This window comes from Cebus imitator, unplaced genomic scaffold, assembly GCF_001604975.1.
Source record: "Cebus imitator isolate Cc_AM_T3 unplaced genomic scaffold, Cebus_imitator-1.0 Scaffold118, whole genome shotgun sequence".
Classification (NCBI taxonomy): domain Eukaryota; kingdom Metazoa; phylum Chordata; class Mammalia; order Primates; family Cebidae; genus Cebus; species Cebus imitator.
The window spans coordinates 1940828-1962247 of NW_016107433.1; the positions used below are offsets into that span (position 1 = coordinate 1940828).

General features: G+C 45.0%; 1 protein-coding gene and 1 non-coding gene across 7 annotated transcripts in view; both read left to right on the forward strand.

Moving 5' to 3' along the window:
- Positions 1–1933: 1933 nt before the first annotated feature.
- On the forward strand, positions 1934–2079 carry LOC119472806. The gene has a single exon (XR_005201987.1). It is a non-coding gene; the product is annotated as a U4 spliceosomal RNA (small nuclear RNA).
- A 2877-nt stretch (positions 2080–4956) lies between these two features.
- Positions 4957–21420, forward strand: part of ZFP90 (ZFP90 zinc finger protein) — a 24804-nt gene continuing 8340 nt past the window's right edge. The window contains exons 1-4 of one of the 6 annotated variants that reach the window (XM_017539317.2): positions 4957–5219; positions 5503–5570; positions 19932–20058; positions 20407–20502. In XM_017539317.2, coding sequence (XP_017394806.1) covers positions 5538–5570; positions 19932–20058; positions 20407–20502 — 256 coding nt within the window. In that variant the 5' untranslated portion in view covers positions 4957–5219; positions 5503–5537. Of the gene's footprint in view, positions 5230–5502; positions 5571–12788; positions 12808–19931; positions 20059–20308; positions 20503–21420 lie in introns of those variants that run through there. The other 5 variants (XR_001828348.2, XR_001828349.2, XM_017539316.2 and 2 more) reach the window with 5 other exon arrangements.

Genomic DNA, 21420 nt, shown 5'->3' on the forward strand with positions numbered 1-21420 from the left:
CCTTGATTTTTTTCTGTTGACTTGGATTTTAGTTTTATCTTTTTTTAAACCCACAAGACATAATTGTTTTATACAGTTAATTTTAATTTAGATTTACACATTTCCCACTTTCTTTGTTCACTGTTTCTTTGTCTATATATGACTTTCCATAGGGAATCATTTTCCTTCCATTTGAAAGACACTCAACTTTAATGAGTCTCTGTTGATGACATTGTTTTTTTTTTTTTCCAAAAATGCCTTTATTAATCCTCATTCATGAAGATACAATTCCAACTATCTCCCATTGTTGCCATCTTCTAATTTTGCTTTTGTTGTTGTTGTCATTGTTGGTGTTATTTTGAGACAGAGTCCTGCTCTGTTGCCCAGGCTGGAGTACAATGGTGCAATCTTGGCTTGCCGCAACCTCCACCTCCCAGGTTCAAGCCATCCTCTGCCTCAGTCTCCTGAGTAGCTGGGAGCCACCATGCCTGGCTAGCCATCTTCTAATTTTCGTTCCTTCAAAGGTAATCTATTTTTTCTCTCTAGGTTTTTTTTTTTTCCTTTTTGAGACAGTCTTGCTCTGTCACACAGGCTGGAGTGCAGTGGCGCGATCTCAGGTCACTGCAACCTCTGCCTCGGGTTCAAGCGATTCTCCTGCCTCAGCCTCCTGAGTAGCTGGGACTACAGGAGCGTGCCACCACACCTGGATAATTTTTTGTATTTTTAGCAGAGACAGGATTTCACCATGTTAGTCAGGATGGTCTCGATTTCCTGACCTCATGATCCGTCCGCCTCAGCCCCCCAAAGTGCTGGGATTATAGGTGTGACCCACTGTGCCCAGCCCTCTCTAGGTTTTTAAAGATCTTCTTGGGTGTTCTACAGTTTCACTAGGATGTGTCTCAGTGTAAATTTATTTATTTATCTGGCTTGGAGTGTCAGGATTCCAGAATCTTTAAATTTATATCTTTTGTCAGTTCTGGAAATTTTCAGCCTTTATCTTTTCAAATATTGCCTCAATTCTCTTCTTTTCTTCTTCTGGAATCCAGATTAGATGTGTTATAGCTCTCTGCTTTTCCTTTTTTTTTTTTTTTTTTTTTTTTTTTTTTTTTTTTTTTTTTTTTTTCATCTCTATTTGTGGATAATTTCCTAGATTGACCTTCTATTCACTAATTTTCTCTTCAGCTGCATCTAATCTATTGTTAACCTTGTGCATTACATTTTTAACTTAAAGATTTTCATTTTTAACATTCTATTTGATTCTTAAGATTTTAGAGTCTTGTTCTTTATTAATATGTCCATATGAATAAAGTTTGGTTTATTCATATGGACATATGAATAAATTTAGTTTATTGAAATAGATTTTTGGAACATATTAGACATAGTATTATAAATTCTGTGTCAGACAACTCTGTATATTTGAGGTTGTTATAAATATTATTATACTATTTTTTTCCTGTCATTCATGGTTCCATGTTTTCTATATGTGCTTTGTGTTTGTGATTCATGACTATGAGCTCCTATTTCTTGGGATTATATGTGGGGAAGTCCTTTGAAGCCTGAACTGAAGGTAAGTCCTCCCAGACTGGATTTATGTTTGATTCTTCCAGATGCCTGGAAGCACTGTTAGCCAAGAACCAATTTAAACTACATTCTCAGCTTGCAGGTTTTTGGACCACTCAGGGACTGTGAATACAGGCTGTAATTCCACATAGGAACCAGCTGGTGGTTATAAATTCTCAGGGAAGACATCCACCATGACGAGCCCCCCTACTCATTGTTAAAGTTTGAAAAAGGTAATTTACCTTGCAGTCTCTACCATGGGAGTATTCATCCATGGAGTTCCAATTTTTATTGCAGCATGGGGAGTATCTCCTATTAGATACTCTACTTTGTATGGGGTCTGGGTTTTGTCACGTGGCTCTCATCCTACAGGACTATGAAAAACAAAGCTCTTAGCTTCATGCAATGGCAGTATCGTAACCAGTGAGGTTTATCTGAGGCGCAATTATTGCTGATTGAAAACTTTTCTGAATACGCTGCCATAATGACTTGAAATATACTCGGCATTGGCAATTTAATTTTTGACAGTCTCTACAGAGACTGAAGAAAAAAAAAAAAAGAAAAAGCTCAAGTTTGCCTCATTTGGCAAATGATTCCCAGATGAAAGCTAGTGTTCTGTGTTCTGCCTACTACTCTAAGTTATTCATTTTGTTTTGTTTTTGGCCTTTCTGTATTCCTTACCAATTTTCTAGCTCATCAGTACATTTTAAAAGATTTTAAAAATATTTTATCCAGCATTAAAGTTGCTGAGCCACACTCCCAGAAGCAGAAGTGCATCTGGTGAGTTCCTTAGGGGAAACCAATAGATACCTGACTTGGAAGACCCAGCTCTGCTTCAGCTTTCTTCCATCTTCAACTGGGTGTGAGCTCCTCTCACACCCAGTTAATTCCGCAGTCTCTTACTGTTGTGAACTGCATACCTCTCCCCTGGGGGCTAAAGCCCAATTATTTTCTAGTACATCCACTTTCTATATAAACAGCGGAAATTCAGGTTGCTTTCCTTACGAACAGCATTGTTCTCTTTCCTTTTCTCTTAGAGGTAATAGGGCAGTTTTTAAAACCCCTCTCTCCTGGGTAGGCTCAATGTTTGAGTGCCTCCCTTTCTCACATTCGTCTTCAGGTGGGAGTGGGAGTGAACACTGCCTTCTGCACTAGGTGGAAGGCTTGCTCTTCCGAGGAATTCTTTTCTTTGTTTTGAGAGAGGGTCTTGCTCTGTCACCCAGGCTGGAGGGCAGTGGCACGATCTCAGCTCACTGCATCCTCAGCCTCCCCTAGCTCAAGCTGATCCTCCCACCTCAGCCTCCCCAGTAGCTGGGGACTACAGGCACGCCACCATGTCTGGTTTTTTTTTTGTTTTTTTTTTTTTGTAGAAACAAGGTCTTGCTATGTTGCCCAGGATGGTCTGGAACTCCTGGGCTCAAGTGATCCTCCCTCCTCAGCCTCCCAAAGTGTTGGAATTACAAGTGTGACCCACCGTGCCTGGGTAGGGATTTTTCCTTTTCTTTCTGATCATACTCTTATATAGCCTGGGAAAGAGGGGTGGGATTGAGGCAATGGTTAATAATAATAGGGCAAATTCAGAATTGAGCACCTAGCCCTCTTTGTTAAGACCTGAGAATTTCTCACCCCAAATGTTTTCATCTTTCCTTAGAATGCAGAACTTAATCCTCAACTCACTCTGAGTCCTGGTTACCTATTCTGAGACAACAGGAAAAATTCCTTTTATTCTCTCATAGTAATAAGTGACTCTACTGCTGTTACTAAGCCAATGGCTCTCATCACACTCAGAGTAAAATCTATACCCCTCATCACGACCTCCAAAGCCTTGCTCCATCAAACCCCAGTCCACCTTCCCTTCCCTACCACTGCCCTGCTCACTCTCTTATCCCTCACTCTGCTAAGATACATTAGGCATCTGTTTCTAAGCACACCAAGCTTGTTCCCACCTGAGAGCTTTTTCACCTCCAGTTCCTTCAGCCTGTAATTCTTTCCCCCTTATGCACCTGCAGCTCCTTTTTTTTTTTTTTTTTTTTTTTTTTTTTTTGAGACAGAGTCTCCATCTGTCTCCCAGGCTGGAGTGCAGTGGTGTGATCGCAGCTCACTGCAACCTCTGCCTACCACGTTCAAGTGATTTTCCTGCTACAGCCTCCCAAGTAGCTGTGACTACAGGGGAAGGCCACCACACCTGGCTAATTTTTGTATTTTTAGTACATGCAGGGTTTCTCCATGTTGGCCAGCCTGGTCTTGAACTCCTGACCTCAGGTGATCCACCCACCTCAGCCTCCCAAAGTGGTAGGATTACAGGCATGAGCCACCATGCTGGGCCCACAGTTGCCTTCTTAAGTCGCAACTACTAAGTCACTTGCCTCAGAGAGGCCTCCCAGACTACAGAGCAGTGATAGAAAGCATTCATTAATTTTTATATTTATTTTTTTGAGACAGAGTCTTGCTTTGTCACCCAGGCTGGAGTGCTGCAGTGCAATCACATCCCACCTCAACCTCTGCTCCGGGTTCAAACGATCCTCCCACCTCAGCCCCCAAGTAGCTGCGACCATAGGTGCCTGCTACTGCAACCAGTTAATGTTTGTATTTTTTGTAGAGACAGGGTTTTGCCATGTTGCCCAAGCTGGTCTTTAACTCCTGGGCTCCTCTTTCCTCAGCCTCCCAAAGTGCTGGGATTACAGGCATGAGTCACCGCGCCCGGCATAAAGCATTTATTTTTGAATGTTCATACCTTTGATAAAGCAGTGTGACATCAGGAACATTTTGTTGCAGTCATTTTCTACCATGTTGGTATGCAATGCTCTAATGTTAAGAAATCAAACCGAAATCTAGGAAATGTAGACTGAATATCTGTCATATATAAGACATAATTACATAAACCTAAAGCTGTATCTAAAAGTTGACCTATCTTTGTGTTGAAAATTTCCATCACTGTTGGCTTGTCCCAAACACAAAATCCTGCACAAGGGGCTACCAAATAATGAAATAACGCGGCAGTAGCACAGCCTGCCTTTGCACACTGTTCAGGAGGCCAAGGATTTATTCGAAGTTTCTCTTTTCTCTGAAATGAGAAATGGAAATTACCTTTTGATGAAGTTGCAAGTGCCCCGCGCTCTGACGCTGCCTCACTCCCTTGCTGTGTCACTCTTACAGCATAAGTCAGGACCATTATCTTGTGGATATGTTTGCATTTTTATAGTCAGCCTTGTCCAAAGGGTCATACGCTTGCTCCCCGAAAGCAGGGTCTTTCCCACTTCCCCGGCTAGCAACAAGCCCACTGCACAGAGGAGGCTCACAGTGACTGTGGAATACATGGACACACGCACACTTCAGCATCGCCGGCCGCCTCGCTCGACCTTCGCAGGGGTCCCTAACTCGCCTTGGAAGGCCGCCTCTGCGGGGGCCCGCACGCGGGGGCCTCTGGGAAGTGTAGTTCGCGCGCCGTAGGCGGCCCGGAGATTGCGGGAGCGAGGCACCGCGTGCGCAGGCGCACTTCTGGCTTTGCCCTGCTGCTGCGGCCATTGTCAGGCCCCCGTGCAGCTGAGGCCCCTTCGGGCAGCCCCTCCGCAGATCAGATTTGGAGATAACCGAGCCTGCGGCGGGGGCGGGAGGAGCTGGCCCGAGGCTCTGGGTGGGCCGGAGGTCGTGAAATCCGGAGCCCCCCCCTCCGAGAGGCGGTGATTCCGAGTGCGCGGGTCGGGGCGGCACCCCTTCTGGGTTTGGGGGGTGTCAGCCGGGCCTCGCCCACCACCCTGCGAAGGGGATTGGGCGTGGCTGGAGGGGGGTGTCCGGGAGGCCGCTGCGCCTTTCGTTTCGGGGATGGGGAGCTGCAGGCCCGGGCGGGGTCCGCGGTCCTCGCCTGCGTCTCCGCTAGGGATGTGGCTTAGGGGCGGAGGCGGGGCGGGGTAGGGTGGGGTTGGTGTTGCAGCCGCGTGAGTGGGCCCTGTCCTCTCTCCCCAGCTCCTGCCCCGAAGCCGGGCCCTGGCGAGGCAGGAATGGCCCCGAGGCCTCCGACGGCCGCGCCCCAGGTGAGCAACGCGTTTCTAACTGCCTGGGCATCCCATCCATCCATCCCATCCCCGAGGGTGTTTGGAGCAGTCATTGTTCTCCGCCTGGCAGCTCCCTTGCTTAGCTGTATCGCCCCCTCGGAGCCTCCTAGCCTTGCAAAACCCCAGTCTTCGGGGAACGGGATTCCCAAGGGGCAGGCTGCGCTGTGGGGTCTGGGGGGTGAGTGTGGTGCGATCTTGTGAGAGGAGTTGAGATTGGATGCGTTAGGAAGTATCTGTTTTGAGAATCCGGAGTGCTACACCAGTTTTTTGAACTCAGCAATATGGAATGGAGAGAGAGTGGGGTGACAGGATGGAACACTGTAGAGGAGGAAGTGACTGTCGGCGAGTGAGGAGAGAGGAGCCCCAGCTTCTGACTCAGGGCTCTTAAGAGAGTCCGTGAGGGGCTGTAGAAGCCTGGTCAGAACATGTCTAGGAAGAAGCTGGAGATGGGCTTTCTTCAGCAAGGAGGCAAAAACAAAACAAAATAAAAACCAAAAACAAAACCAGAGCTGATTTTCCCAGAGCTTTTTGTGTCCATTTCTGCTTTAACAAAAATGTAATTGAGCACACCACCTCCCCCCAGAAGTCCAGCCTTCACCTTAATTAATATGAGGCTGATTCGGGAACCCATTTATTCTTGTGGCAGAAGGGGCCATTTTCTAGAAGCATCACAACTCTAAGGTTGATTTACATTGATTTACATATCGGTGAAAATACATCAAGATCCAGATGGTATCTGAATATTTGAATCTACACTCTTTAGGATTAAGGAAAAATGACCGATTGTAGTTGCTAGGTGTGTGAGACATCAAGATCAATCCAAATAAAAATACCAGGTTGCTAGGTACAGTGGCTTACACCTGTAATTCTGGCACTTTGGGAAGCTGAGGCAATAGGATTGTTTAAGCCCGGGAATTTGAGACTCTGTCTCAAAAAACAACAACAACAACAACAAAAAAACTACCAACTTAGTAATGTCCTTTAAAAGCAGTTTACAGTAAATTAAGCATACTATACATCATGGTTTTTTGTTTTTGTTTTTAAGATAAGGTCTCTCTTTGTCACCCAGGCTGGAGTACAGTGGCATGATCTTGGCACACTGCAACCTCTGCCACCTGGGCTCAAGCAATCTCCTGCCTCAGCCTCCTGAATAGCTGGGACTACAGGTACACGCCACCATGCCCAGCTAATTTTCGTATTTTTTGTTTATTCTATTTTATTTTTTGAGACACAGTCTCATTCTGTTGTCCAGGCTGAAGTGCAGTGGCATGATCTCAGCTCACTGCAACCTCCACCTCCTGGGTTCAAGTGATTCTCCTACCTCAGCCTCCCTAGTAACTGGGATTATAGGCACACCCACCGCACCTGGCTAATTTTGTATTTTAGTAGAGTCAGAGTTTTACCATGTCGGCCAGGCTGGTCTCCAACTCCTGACCTCAAGTGATCTGCCCACCTCGGCTTCCCAAAGTGCTGGGATTACAGTTATGAGCCACCACGCCCGGCCTAATTTTTGTATTTTTTGTAAAGATGGGGTTCACCAGGCTGGTCCTGAACTCCTGAGCTAAATGATCTGCTCGCTTCAGCGTCCCAAAGTTTTGGGATGACAGGCATGAGCTACCACCACAGTGGGCTGCCTTTATATGTAAATTTCTTATTATATGTTTCTGTTTTATAGGGATGCGCCTTAAGGAGTAAGACACCTTGCATTACTAAAACAAGACAGTTATTTGATCTGAGGAGAGCCAGAGCATATCATGATTATTATCTCCTTTAAAGTGTCTTCCATAGGCTGTGAGAATTAGATGACTTAACACCTCATCAGGGATTCTGGTCTTTTCCATAATGGGAGGATACCTTTTTAGTGGCAAAAGTGGATTCATATCTGAGCAGTGAATTTTAAGGACCACTCTAAACTTTACTTTTCAAAGTGTATTCCCTAAGCACTCTGGCTCAGTTGCTTTCTCATGGAATGGCCTGATGTCCATGTGGGTTATTTAACTCAGGGTGCAGATGATAACCGGAGATGAAGGACAGAACAAACACTGGTCCTAAATGGGGCTTTTCAGGCAGAAATTTCCCTTTAGCAGTGATTCCCCTTCTCTGAGCATCGCCCTCAGGAGAATACAAAGATGAATAATGAGTCCTATGACTACTTAACTGGCAAGTTAATTTAGTGGGAGCAGACAGTCTCCTGCACAAGTAGAGCATGAGAGCTGGTGCCAAGTGTTGTTGATGAGGTCCAGAGGCTGCTGGGAGTTAAGAGAGGAGCCAGGACATTCTGCCAGTGGGAAGGAGTCAGTGGAGCTGTCACCTTTGAATAGGAACAGAAACTAAGCAGGTGAAAACAAAAGGGGACTGTAATCCCAGCAATTTGGGAGGCCAAGCCAGGCGGATCACTTGAGGTCAGGAGTTCGAGACCAGGCTGGCCAACATGGTGAAAAACTGTCTCTACTGAAAATACAAAAATTAGCCGACCATGATGACAGGCACCTGTAATCCCTATTTGGGAGGCTGAGGCAGGAGAATCGCTTGAATCTGGGAGGCAGAGGTTGCAGTGAACTGAGATCCAATCACTGCACTCCAGCCTGGGCAACAGAGTGAGACTCCATCTCAAAAAAACAAAACGAAACAAAAGGGGAGAGGGGAGAGCTGATTGACTTGGTGGGTCAGGGGAGTTGGGAGGCAAGAAGATGGGTGCATATTCATTAAAGCATTGTTTTGTGTAACATCAGCTGTGGGCTGCTGGCAGTGGGTAGAGGAGAATGGAAGGAGTTTGGACTTTTTTCTTTTTGGCCTTATAACTCATTCATCCATTCATCATTCATTCATCTACTCATTCATTTGATAGTCATTGAGCCCTATGATGTGTCAGGCACTTTTCTAGGCAGTTGGGATACTTTAGTGAACAAAATGAGAAAGGACTCTGCTCTTAAGGAGCTTACATTCTACAGAGAGCAGACAGAAGAACTCAGTAAATAAGTAAATTGTATGGTATCCTAGGAGGCAGTAGTATCTCAAGAGGGAAAAAAGGTGGAGAAACATAAGGGGGATTGAGTGAGGAGGTGGGGGCCTTGTAGTAGGGGTGCAATTTAAAATGATGTGGTCAGGGCAAGCCTTATCCTTACTGAGATGGTGACATCTGAGTGGACTTGAAGGAGATGAGGCAGTGGATGTCTAAGAGAAGAATGCTCTGGGCAGAGGGAACAGTCTTAGCAGCAGGATGTGTGTCTGGTGTATTCAAGGAGCAGCAAAGAGGCCAGTGTAGCTTGAGCTGATGATTTTGGGCAGGGAACTAATACGACTTCTTAGATTTAAAGATTGCCATGAATGATGAATCCTAGGAGAAAAAGGTTGATATTACGTTTGATAATATAGTTCCTTTGGAGAGGTGTCTTGATGAGTGGGACCTTTCCCCTGAGCATAGTTAGCAGATACCGGAACTGGCTCCACCTGAAGCGGGATGGGACTGGAAGCAGAGATGGAGGAGCCAGGATACACTTAGAATGTTTACATAGATATAGCTATGTATCTATAGGATCATTAGGAGCTGTATCTATGTAAACATTACGTATTTTCATTTGCCTTTTTTTTTTTGAGATGGAGTCAGCCAGGTGGGGTGGCTCACGCTTGTAATCCTAGCACTTTGGGAGGCCAAGGCAGGTAGATCACCTGAGGTTAGGAGTAGATTACCTGAGGTTAGGAGTTTGAGACCAGCCTGCCAACATGGTGAAACCCCGTCTCTTTAAAAAAAAAAAATTGAATGCCAAGTGTCTACTTTGTTCTAAAACAACAACAACAACAAAAAACAAGAGAGATGGAGTCTTGTTCTGTCACCAGGCTGAAGTGCAGTGGTGCGATCTCAGCTCACCGCAACCTCCGACTCCCTGGTTCAAGCAATTCTCCTGCCTCAGCCTCTCGAGTAGCTGAGATTACAGGTATGTGCCACCACACCTAGCTAATTTTTTGTATTTTTACTAGAGATGGGGTTTCACTGGTCTCAAAGTTCTGACCTCAAATCAGTGATCCACCTGCCTTGGCCCCCCAAAGTGCTGGGATTACAGGTGTGAGCCACCGCACCGGCTTGCCTTTTCTTCATCACACGTGTACTACATTTTTAGTTAGGAAACAAAAAAGGCATTTGCCATTCTTAAAGCTGAAGCCACCAGAACAGTAAGAAATGAGGGAAGTTTTAAGCTGAGTGTGGTGGCACACACACCTATAGTCCTAGCTACTTGGGAGGCTGAGGTGGGAGGATCACTTAAGCTAAGGAGTTTGAGGCTACAGTGAGCTATGATTGCACCACTGCACTCCAGCCTGGCAGCAAAGAGACATCCCATCTCAAAAAATAAATAAATAAATAAAACAGAAAGAAAAGAGAAATGAGGGACATTTTATAAGAAAGATGCTACATATGGAGACCAGATGTCTTCATGTTAGAGAAGATATTTCCTTGATAGAGAGGAAATGGAGAGGAGGGGTCAGAGCCTGGTCTCTGTTAACTCCAGATCCCAAAACCTCTGTGGTTAGATCATCAGGGTGAACAGACCCAGCAAAACCGGGCTTAGGTCACCCAAACTCAGGCAAGATGCTCCTGGGCCACCAGGGGAAGCCAGGCCACTTGCTAAATCAGGTCAGGATGTTTGTGGTCAAGGATATCTGAGCTCCCTCTGTCCAGAGGTTCCCTTTCTCAGCTTCGGCCTGAGCTGACAAGAGGTGGTCAAAAAAAAAACCTCAGCTCAGATCCCCTGGGTAAGGTTAGGTACCCATCCTGTGCGTGCCCGTAGCACCTGTGCACACCTATTATAGTACTGTTCTTACGTGAAGTGGAGTGGTGTGTTTACCCAGCCTTCTCTGCACCAGCCTTTGAGCTCCTGTAGAGTATGGCAATTTGACTCTTCCCTTCAACCCCTTGCCCAGATCAGACCTGAGGTAACATGAACATTCATAACCACTTAAGCCCAAGCATCAATTTTATGCTTTCTGCTCCTAATGTAGCACAAATTATATTTTCCAGTCATAGTGACTCCATTTTATTTTCTGATAAAATGATTGCATGAAACAACATGATTCACACTGAACAGTTTTAAGAAAATTTGTCTTTAGGATGTCAAACCTGTTCCCCTAAGAACTGCTTCAAAAATAAGATAATTTTCCTTACTTTTCTGTGTTGTATTACTTTAATTTATTTTTTAAATTTCTATTTTATTTATTTTTTTGAGGCAGAGTCTCACTGTCGCCTGGACTAGAGTGCAATGGCACAATCTTGGCTCACTGCACCCTCTGCCTCCTGGGTTCACACGATTCTCCTGCCTCAGCCTCTCTAGTAGCTGGGATTACAGGCACACACCACTATGCCTGGCTAATTTTTTGTATTTTTAGTAGAGATGGGGTTTCACTGTTTTTGTTTTGTTTTGTTTTGTTTTTTTTGAGATGGAGGCTCACTCTGCCGCCAGGCTGGAATGCAGTGGCACAACCTCAGCTCACCGTAACCTCTGCCTCCCTAGTTCAAGTGATTCCCCTGCCTCAGCCCCCTGAGCAGCTGGGACCCTAGGCACATGCCACCACGCCCAGTCAATTCCAACACCTAGCCAATTTTTGTATTTTTAGTAGAGATGGAGTTTTACCATGTTGGCCATGATGGTCTTGATCTCCTGACCTTGCAATCCGCCTGCCTTGGCCTCCCAAAATGCTGGGATTACAGGTGTGAGCCACCACATACAGCCAGAATCATACAGTATGTATCTTTTCGTGGCTGGCTTATTTCACTTATTATAATGTCTTCAAGATTCATCTAAGTCATAGCATATATCAGAATTTCCTTTCTTTTAAAGCCTGAATATGATGCTTTAAAATAAAAGCCTTCCTAAGGCTAAATACAATTCCATTTTGCTTATCCATTTATCTGTTGTTGGACATTTGGGTTGTTTCCATGTTTAGCTATTGTGAGTAATGCTGCTATGGTACTGAACATGAACATGAGGCATTGAACTATTAAATGTGGGGGTACAAATATCTCTTTGAGACTGTGCTTTCAATTTTTTTGCTTATATACCCAGAAGTGGAAATGCTGTGTCATATGGTAATTCTATGTTTAATTTTTTTTTTCCTTGAGATGGAGTTTCGTTCTTGTTGCCCAGTCTGGAGCAATGACATGATCTTGGCTCACCACAACCTCCACCTCCTGGGTTTAGGTGATTATCCTGCCTCAGCCTCCCAAGTAGCTGGGATTACAGGCATATGCCACCAGGCCCAGCTAATTTTTTTTGTATTTTTAGTAGAGACAGGGTTTCTCCAGGTTTGTCAGGCTGGTATTGAACTCCTGACCTCAGGTGATCTACCCACCTCGGCCTCCCAAAGACATGAGCCACTGGGCCCGGCTTCTGTGTTTAATTTTTTTCAGGAACCACCATACTGTTTTCCAAAGCAGTGGTACCTTTTTACACTCCTAATGGCAGTGCACAAAGGGTTCCAATTTCTCCACATCCCCAACACTTGTTATTTTCTGTTTTTTTCTTGATAGTAGCCATCCTAATATGTGTGAGGTGGTATCTATCTCATTGTAGTTTTGATTTGCATTGCTTTAGTAATTAATGATTTTGAGCATCTTTGTATATCTTCTTTGGAAAAATATTTATTCAAGTTCCTTGCCCATTTTTGGATTTTTTTATTTTTGGTTGATTTTTAGAAGTGCTCTCTATATTCTAGGTATTAATTGCTTAATAATCTAAGCTTTTTAATAGAAAAAAGACATTTATGATCCCTCTTCCTTAGGACCTCTGTATTTGTTTTGAGGAATTTCCTTTTCTCAGGCATGTTTTTCCCCTTAAACATTTTACATTATAACATATTTTAAACTTCCTATCAGTTTTATGAGGATTCTTTTCATGTTGTTGTTTAAAATCAGTTTTAATGACTGTATAATATTGCTTTGTATGAATGTACCAAAATTTGTTTAGCCATTTCTCATAGAACATTTAGGTTGTTTCTAAAATTTTTACTATTATACATAATGCTGGGATAAAATCCCATTTGGTTACATTGCATAAGTTTTTCAAAATACAGTTGATCTCTTTTGTTTGTTTGTTTCTGAGATGGAGTTTTGCTCTTGTTGCCCAGGCTGGAGTGCAATGTTGTGATCTCGGCTCACTGCAACCTCTCTGCCTCCTGGGTTCAAGTGATTCTCCTTCCTCAGCCTCCCAAGTAGCTGGGATTATAGGTGTCCAGGTTTCCAGTCTGGAATACTGCAGATGGTGATGCAGTTAAGAATCTCAGTGTGTGCAAAGGTTGACAGTGATATTTCTTCTGTCTGTACTCCCTTGTTAGTTAACGCTGTCAACTCTCAGCTTATTAAAACTATGATCGGACTGGTATTAGAGGGCACTGACTGGGGACACCACACTGTATTCAGTATATGTGATGTTTTCTAATTGGACAAACTCTGTATTTGCACATGTCCCTTCTGGAAGTGCCCTTTTACCCCATCTGCTCATAAACTATTTCTCTAGTTCAGGGAAGTCATGTTATTGATGAGGTAATTGGATCTCCAGGAGGTGTGAGATCTCCTTAAAGATATTATGCATTTATTCATTGTCGAGCTTTTTAGGAGCCCATGGAATTGAGTCTTCTCAGCTTAGTGTATGCTGTTCTTAGTTCATTGCTATGGGCTCCACCATTTGGCCAAGGTCCTTGTTTGTCAGCATGAGGAAAGGGAACATGTGATACTTCTTAATAACTTAGTTTTTAAAAGGGGTTGATGATGAAGTCCTGTTATATTTGGAAGAAGGATGAGCTGTCTGCAAGGTGTTACTGAATCATTTATTAGGGTTCAAGGTATGACTACAGCAAGAGAATGCCCTGAGGTTGATCTGACTCAGAGCGACTAACTTCCACCAAGCATCTCAGAGTACATTTTACCTGTTTACTCTAGCAAACTTTTGATTGTCTTTTTTTTTTTTTTGAGATGGAGTTTCGCTCTTGTTACCCAGGCTGGAGTACACTGGTGTGATCTTGGCTCACTGCAACCTCTGCCTCCCGGGTTCAAATGATTCTCCTGCCTCAGCCTCCCAAGTAACTGCAATTACAGGTGCCCGCCGCCGCACCCAGCTAATTTTTGTATTTTTAGTAGAGACAAGGTTTTGCCATGTTGGCCAGGCTAGTCTTGAATTCCTGACCTCAGGTGATCCGCCCACCTCAGCCTCCCAAAGTGCTGGGATTACAGGTGTAAGCCACCGTGCCTGGCCTGATTGTCTTTTATATACCAAACTGGTTCTGGCCTCTGGAGATTTGAAGGTGCCTCAGTCAAGGTCATGAATGACCCTCTAGGAGCACAGTTTGGTAGGAGTGATCACTAGGTAACAGTAGTGTCTTAGGAGCTGTGCTAGAGAGAGGCCCAGGGAGGAGAGCTGCTGGGATGGGAGGAGGACACAGCCCAGACCTGGGGTACGAATAGGGCCCCAGAGCAGAGAACTTGACCAAATCTTGGTGAAGAGTGAAGAGTAAGTCTTAGCCAGGCTGACGAAGAAAGGCTGAGCTCTTGAAGCAATGCTTGCCGAGGTGAAAGAGCATTCTGGTTACGGGAGCACTCTTTTGCACGGCCAAATGTTAGTGTCTGAGGGGAGGAGAAGCCAGAGTGGGGCTGTGGAGGTAGCCGGGGTACTAGGCCATGAAGGGCTCTGAAGCTCACACTGAAGAATCTAAGTTTTAATCAAGACAAATATTTATTAAATATTTGTGGGTGAGGCACAGTGGCTAACACCTGTCATCCCAGCACTTTGAGAGGCTGAGGCAGGTTAATTGCTTGAGCCCGTAAGTTCAAGACCAGCAGTGAAGGGTGTGTGTGTGTGTGCACGCACACACGCCTATACGCGTGCGTGCGTGTTTTGAGATAGGGTCTTGCTCTGTCACCTAGGCTGGAGTGCAGTGGTGTGATCTCGGCTCACTGCAACCTACACCTCCCAGGTTCAAGTGATTCTCCTGCCTCAGCCTCCTGAGTAGCTGGGATTACAGGCATCTGTCACCACACCTGGCTAATTTTTATATTTTTAGTAGAGACGGGATTTCGCCATGTTGGCCACACTGGTCTCCAACTCCTGACCTCAGGTGATCCATTTGCCCGCCTCAGTCTCCCAAAGTGCTGGGATTACAAGTATAAGCATTTGTGAACATGACCAAATTTATGTTTTGAAGTGACTCTGATAGTGCCCAGAGAAAAAAAGGTTTTGGAATCGAGAGTTAAAAACAGAGGCCGGTGGTTTCCCTGTCAAGGCAACATAGAGAAACGCTGTCTCTACAAAAATTTAAAAAATTAGCCAGGCATGGTAGTGCACACCTGTGGTCCCAGCCTCTTAGGAGGTTGAAACGGGAAGATTGCTTGGGCCTCGAAGGTCGAGGCTTTAGTGAGCTATGATTGTGCTACTGCACTCAAGCCCGGGCAACAGAGCAAGACCTTGTCTCAAAAGAAAAATGTATTAAATATTTGTGGAGTACCTACTACATGCTAGGTCTGTTCTGGGCAATGGAGATTTAACAGTAAAGAAAATAAATAGTATTCCTGCTCTCTTGGGGTTTACATTCTGCTGTGGGATACAGACTGTAAACAGACATATGATATGTCAGATGGCAAAGGCTATGAAAAAAAAGTGAGACTATTCAATGGGGCGCTATTTTATGTAGGATGGTGAGGGAAGGTTGCTCTGATGAGGTGACATTTGAACAAAAGAGCTGAAGCCAGTGAGTGGGGAACCACAGGCATACATGCAGGAAGAGGCTGTCAAGTCGAGGGAACAGGCAGAACACAGGCACTGAGGAGGAAATAGGTTTAGTGTCTTCCAGGAATTAGAAGGAGGGCGGGGTGGGTGCAGGGGAGAGCTGCAGGCAGGGGAGGAGGCTTGAGGTGAAGTCAGGGAACTAGCTGGCACCCAGATTGTGAGGGGCCTATAGGCAGCTATAAAGACTTTGGCTTAACTTGGAATGAATCAGGGTGCCACTGGAGCCCTTGAAACAGAGGTGACTTGATCTGGCAGATTCTTTCTTTGTTTTGTTTTGCTTGCCCTGTCACCCAGGCTAGAAAGCAGTGGCATCATCATGGCTCACTGTAGCCTCAAACTCCCAGTCTCAAGCAATCCTCCTGTCTCAGCCCTCCAAGTAGCCGGGACCACAGACGCAAGCCACCATGCCCAGCTAATTTAAAAAAATGGTTGTGTGTTAAGAGATGGGATCTCATTATGTTGCCCAGGCTGGTCTGGAACTCCTGGCCTTCAATGAGGAACTCCTGCCTCCCACCTCAGCCTCCCAAAGTGCTGGGATAACAGGTGTGAGCCACCGCGCCCAGCAGTCTGGCAGGTTTTCACAAGATCTCTCTGGTTGTCATATGGAATATGTACTTGGGTGGTGGGGCAAGAGTGAGAGGAGAGATGAACTAGGAGTTTGTGGCAATAATCTAGGTAAGAGATGATGACACCAACTAGGGTGAGGGTGACAGGAATAGAGAAGCTGGGAGGCAGTGAAGGGTGTGTGCGTGTTTTGAGACTGAGTCTTGCTTTGTTGCCTAAGCTGGAGTGCAGTGGTGCGTTCTCGGCTCACTGCAGCCTACACCTCCCAGGTTCAAGTGATTCTCCTGCCTCAGCCTCCTGAGTAGCTGGGATTACAGGCACCTGTCACCACACCTGGCTAACTTTTATGTTTTTAGTAGAGATGGGATTTCGCCATGTTGGTCACACTGGTCTCCAACTCCTTACCTCAGGTGATCCATCTGCCCGCCTCAGTCTCCCAAAGTGCTGGGATCACAGGCATGAGCCACTACACCCGGCAGCAGTGAAGCATTTGTGAACATGATCAAATTTGTGTTTTGAAGTGACTCTGATAGTGCCCAGAGAAAAAAAGGGGTTGGAATCAAGAGTTAAAGAACAGAGGCCAGTGGTGGTCTTCTCAAGACAAGAAATAATGAATGACTTGGAGCAGAGGTTTGCTTGCTGGTCAGCACGTTCTTCACCGTGAGTGCAGACTGTTTGGGAAAGCAGAATGAAACCGAGAGGCCATCCAGGCTCAGAGGCTCATACTTGTAATCTCAGCACTTTAGGAAGCCGAGGTGGGAAGATCACTTGAGCCCAGGAGTTTGAGACCAGCCTGGGCAACATACCGAGACCCCATCTCTATTAAACAAAACAAAAGAAACCTCATATTTAACCTATGTTAAATATGAGGAACCAGTTAAGCAAAGGAGTCCTAGTTGGGTGATGACTGTAACTAAACCAAAGAGACAATATGTCTAGAGGGCAGAGTAGGCAATGGGAAGGAGATTTGACTTCTTACCACCTACCTCAAAATGGCTGGTCCAACCCCTTTGTCTTTCCTAGCCATGCCTCTACCAAGACCAGCCTCCCTTCGCAAGCTACCCAATCCCTGGATTGGATTCCCACATTTTCTTCTTCCATGCAAATGGCACTTACCTCTTAGGACCCGGTACAGAGCCTACCTTAAAGTGTTCCCTCCCTCTCCCGCTCTTTCCTGCTTTGAGCGCCTGCAGCACCTCACCTTACTGTGTATCGTCTCATATTGTGCTCTAATAAATAACGCTTTTAAAATAAACTGAACCGTATTCAAGGACTGCAGTGTTTTTCTTTTGCATTTTTAGTTGGCCACAGTATATATAGTAAAGCCAGCCACCTCGTAAATACCTAGTCAGTCAGATCTCTAACCTTGGTCAGAAAAATGGCCTCTGTTTCAACCCTGCCCTGTTCCTGCAGGAACACAGCCAAGTATTGAGCAGGAATATGGGGCAGAGGAGGCACTATGGTGTGAGGATATGGTCATGCACCTCACTCAGTAAAGGGGCCACACTTGCCTTCTTTAATAATCAAATTTCATCCATCTCCTTAAGGCTCACCACATTCAGGAAACAGATGTCTACTGTGAGTCAGGCACTTGTTGGGCAATGGTATTGTAGAATTTTAAAAAACAGCTAAAAGTATTATCCCTGTCCTTATAATGTAAGTATTATACCTGCCCTCATAATGTGTATCATCTAACTAGGAAAACATGCATTAAATAGATAGGTTTTAAATAGAGTAGGTTTCTTTGAATAATGTAGGTGTGCCAGAGTGGTTTAAAGCACATGATAGGGAGGCTGACTCTCCAGTGGGAGATCAGAAGACTTCACTGCAGATCTGCTAACCAGCACCTGAAGTATGAAATGGAATTAGCTATGGGAAATAGGAGGAGAGAATGATACCCTTGAGGAATTTGAGTGAATCCAGTTCAGCTATAGCTAAGCAAACAGGAGAAGAGTACAGAATAAAGCTGAAGCCTCCGTGAAACCTTTCCTCCCTGCTCCAGCTAACTCAGCTCTGCTTTCAATGTCTTTTTACACTAATTGTCTTTACCATACTTTATTACATACTCTGAGACAGAAGTCTAACCAGGAATTAGCCAGATGTGGTAGCAGATGCCCATGGTCCCAGCTACTCTGGAGGCTAAGGTAGGAGGATTACTTGAACTCAGGTAATCGAGGCTGCAGTGAGCCATGATTGTGCCACTGCACTCCACAAAAGGACATAGCTCAAGGAGGCCATGGTCACAGGTGACTCATGGTTTAACAAGGCCAAGTGATGCTAGACAATCAGCCCGCAAGCATCAGAACTGACAATTGGGAGGCATGGGGCACTTCAGCCAGCCACGTGTCCATGGGATGGTGGAAGAAGTGATTGGAGTAGGGTAAGAAGCCGTGAAAGACCCTTGACCTAGCCTTTCTAATTCTAGCTAGCAAGTCTGGAGAAATGCTAGCATGTTCACCCAAAGAATATTTATTACAGTATTGTTTGTAATAGCAGAATACTGGAAAGAATCTCAGTACCTGTTAACATGGATTGGTTCATTGATTCAGCAAGTATTTTTCCAGCGCCCGCTATGTGCTGGGCATTGTTCTAGGTATCAGGCATGTAACTGTGATCAAGACAGATAAAGTCTCTGTCCCCTGGAGCTTACAGTGGGGAGACAAACAATAAGGTAATAAGCTCATCTCCAGTTGTTGCTAGAAGCACAAGTGTCCTTTCTATCAGAATCTGTTACATTCTTGAGTTCAGGTTAAAAGAATTAGGCAGTGAGATAACTGGACTAGTAGGAAAATTAAACACGTAACGTGATGGATAGTGGAGGTGCTAAGACAGCCTTTCCAAGGAGGTCATGCTTGAGATGATGCCAGAATAACTGGTAACTAGTTGTCAACCATGTAGAGATGTAGGAGGCTAGGGAATCACAAAAGGGTTGGGGTGGGAACAAGTTTGATGTAGTCAAGGAATATCAAGATCAGCATGTGACAGTCTAGTGAGCCATGAGGGAATTGCACTTTACTTTCTTTTTTTTGAGACGGTCTCACTCCATCATCCAGGCTGGAGTACAATGGCATGATCATGGCTCACTGCAACCTCCGCCTCCTAGGCTCAAAGTGATCCTCCCAGCTTAGCCTCCTGAGTAGCTGGGACTATAGGCACACACCACCACACCAGACTAATTTTTTTATCTTTTGTAGAGATGGGGTTTTACTGTGTTGCTCAGGCTGATTTCAAACTCCTGGGCTCCTGTGAATAGGAGGTGAATAGGCTCAAATGATCTACTGGCCTTGACCTCTCAAAATGTTGGGATTACAGGAGTGAACCGCCATGCCCTGCTGCATTTTATTCTTAATACAGTGAGGTGCTGTTGGTTTTAAGCAGTGGGTACGTGTGGTACAGCTGTTCTATAGAGTACTATGAAGCAGTTCAATAAGAAGAAATTATTCCACTGTGCAAAGATCTCCAGAATACATAGCTAAATGCAAAAAGCAAGTTGTAAAACAATATGTATGGTGTTCCATAAAACAGGATTCTGTGTTAAGGTATGAGTATGATTGAGTGGTTGGGTGAGGTGTTAAAAAACATGGACAAGGGACTTTGTGATTATACCAAACTATTAAGAGTTATTTCTGGAAAGTAAACTGGGATTGGTTATGGGGTAAAGGAGAGTTATCACTTTTTACTGCCTACTGTATTTGGATTTTGTAACAGAGAAAGTGAATGGGCAACAAGGAATTGATGTTGTATAAAAAGGCTTGGCTTTGAAGGAAACCAAGAAGATAGCTAGGTAGGGATACAGGTTTGCAGGACAAATTGCCCATAGCTTTCCTGCCTGACATACTAGATTCTTTACACAATTATGTAAACAGTGAGTTTATATAACCCAATATTGCCTCCTCAGTCTAACAAATGTGTGATCGCCATTTCTGATAGATCCTATAGTATGTTCCCAGCGTTGCCGTGGAACATTTGTGGGGTTGATCCCCAGTTGAGCAGGAATGTGATCTTACAGGAATCAGTGACATTCAAAGATGTGTCTGTGGACTTCACCCAGGAAGAATGGTACCACGTCGACCCTGCTCAGAGGAGCTTATACAGGGATGTGATGCTGGAGAACTATAGCCACCTGGTTTCTCTTGGTAAGGACCACTTCTCTGAGTGTCTTTCCTGCTGTTGGGTCTTTCCTTCCTTGGTTGCTGTAGTGGTGGTGCCCAGAGTGTAGGTAACTGTGAGCAGGGTGCTCAGGGATCAGAGCTTGTTAATCTCATGGGGACCCAGCTTTATGGGGTTTTGAGCCTGCTCTTTAGGTAAAAGGCCTTTATTTTACAGAACTGGAAATAGGCAATTTGATTGCATGACTCCTTAAGTTGCACCTTTTTTTTCCTTCAGAGTTCCTGAGGATCAAGGACTAGTACTGACTTGTCCTTAGGAGGGTTCTTTGTCCACTTGCACAAACAACCAAATCTTGTGTATTTACCCATGAGCAGGATATCAAGTTTCCAAGCCAGAGGTGATCTTCAAATTGGAGCAAGGAGAAGAGCCATGGATATCAGAGGGAGAAATCCAAAGACCTTTCTGTCCAGGTAAATGAGTGAGAGTCAGGTGTTAGGAATGAATGCAGATAATGGCACAACTTAGGGAGGGAGAAGTACCCTCCTGCAGCTGGCTTGGGATCGCCTAGATCTGCATAAGAGGCTGAAGCCATTGCCTGGCTGACACCTTGTAGGTCTCTCCTCTTCCAAAAGGTGTTTCAGCTCTTGCTGGTTTATTTTTCCTCTGGCGGCCTCTGATTCTCTTTGTTAATTAGAGATCCCTTCTGTTACTCATTCGGAATCGAACTCTCATATCTCTTCCTTGTATTGAACTCCCCATCTCTTCCTTGTTTAATCTTGCTGCTTTCACTGTCAGAAGCCCCAGACTTGTAGGAAACACCCACAGCTTCCTTCATTCTCCCTCCCCTCATAACCTGCCTTCAGATTCCATGCCTCACCACCATCTTTCTTCCGTCTCACGTTCATGCTGAATTGACTCATTACCTCGCTCCACGGTTCCTGTAGTTTCCTGCTATCCCAGTTCCTTGCCTGTTAAGTGCTTCTTAGCTTTAGGTCTTTGGCTTTTCTTGCTTTTTCCCCTAAGTGACTCTGCCTTAAGGAACCTGCCTAGCTTCCTTTTTCTGTTACCTCCTTAACAGGGTGCCTCCCTCCTGCTAGTTGCAGCTCTTTATTCTATGCAGTAGACTCAGAAGTATTCCTTATTTGTGTGATGATGACTTTGTTTCCTTCTCAGAAGTCACATAGTTCATATGTATACCTAAAATCTAAATTCATCACCTTTCACCCCCCACCAGAATATTTTGCTACCTTGCCTATTTCCCATTTCTATCCTTGCCTATTAGAATCCAATGGATTCGGGCCGGGCGCGGTGGCTCACGCCTGTAATCCCAGCACTTTGGGAGGCCGAGGCGGGTGGATCACAAGGTCAAGAGATCGAGACCATCCTGG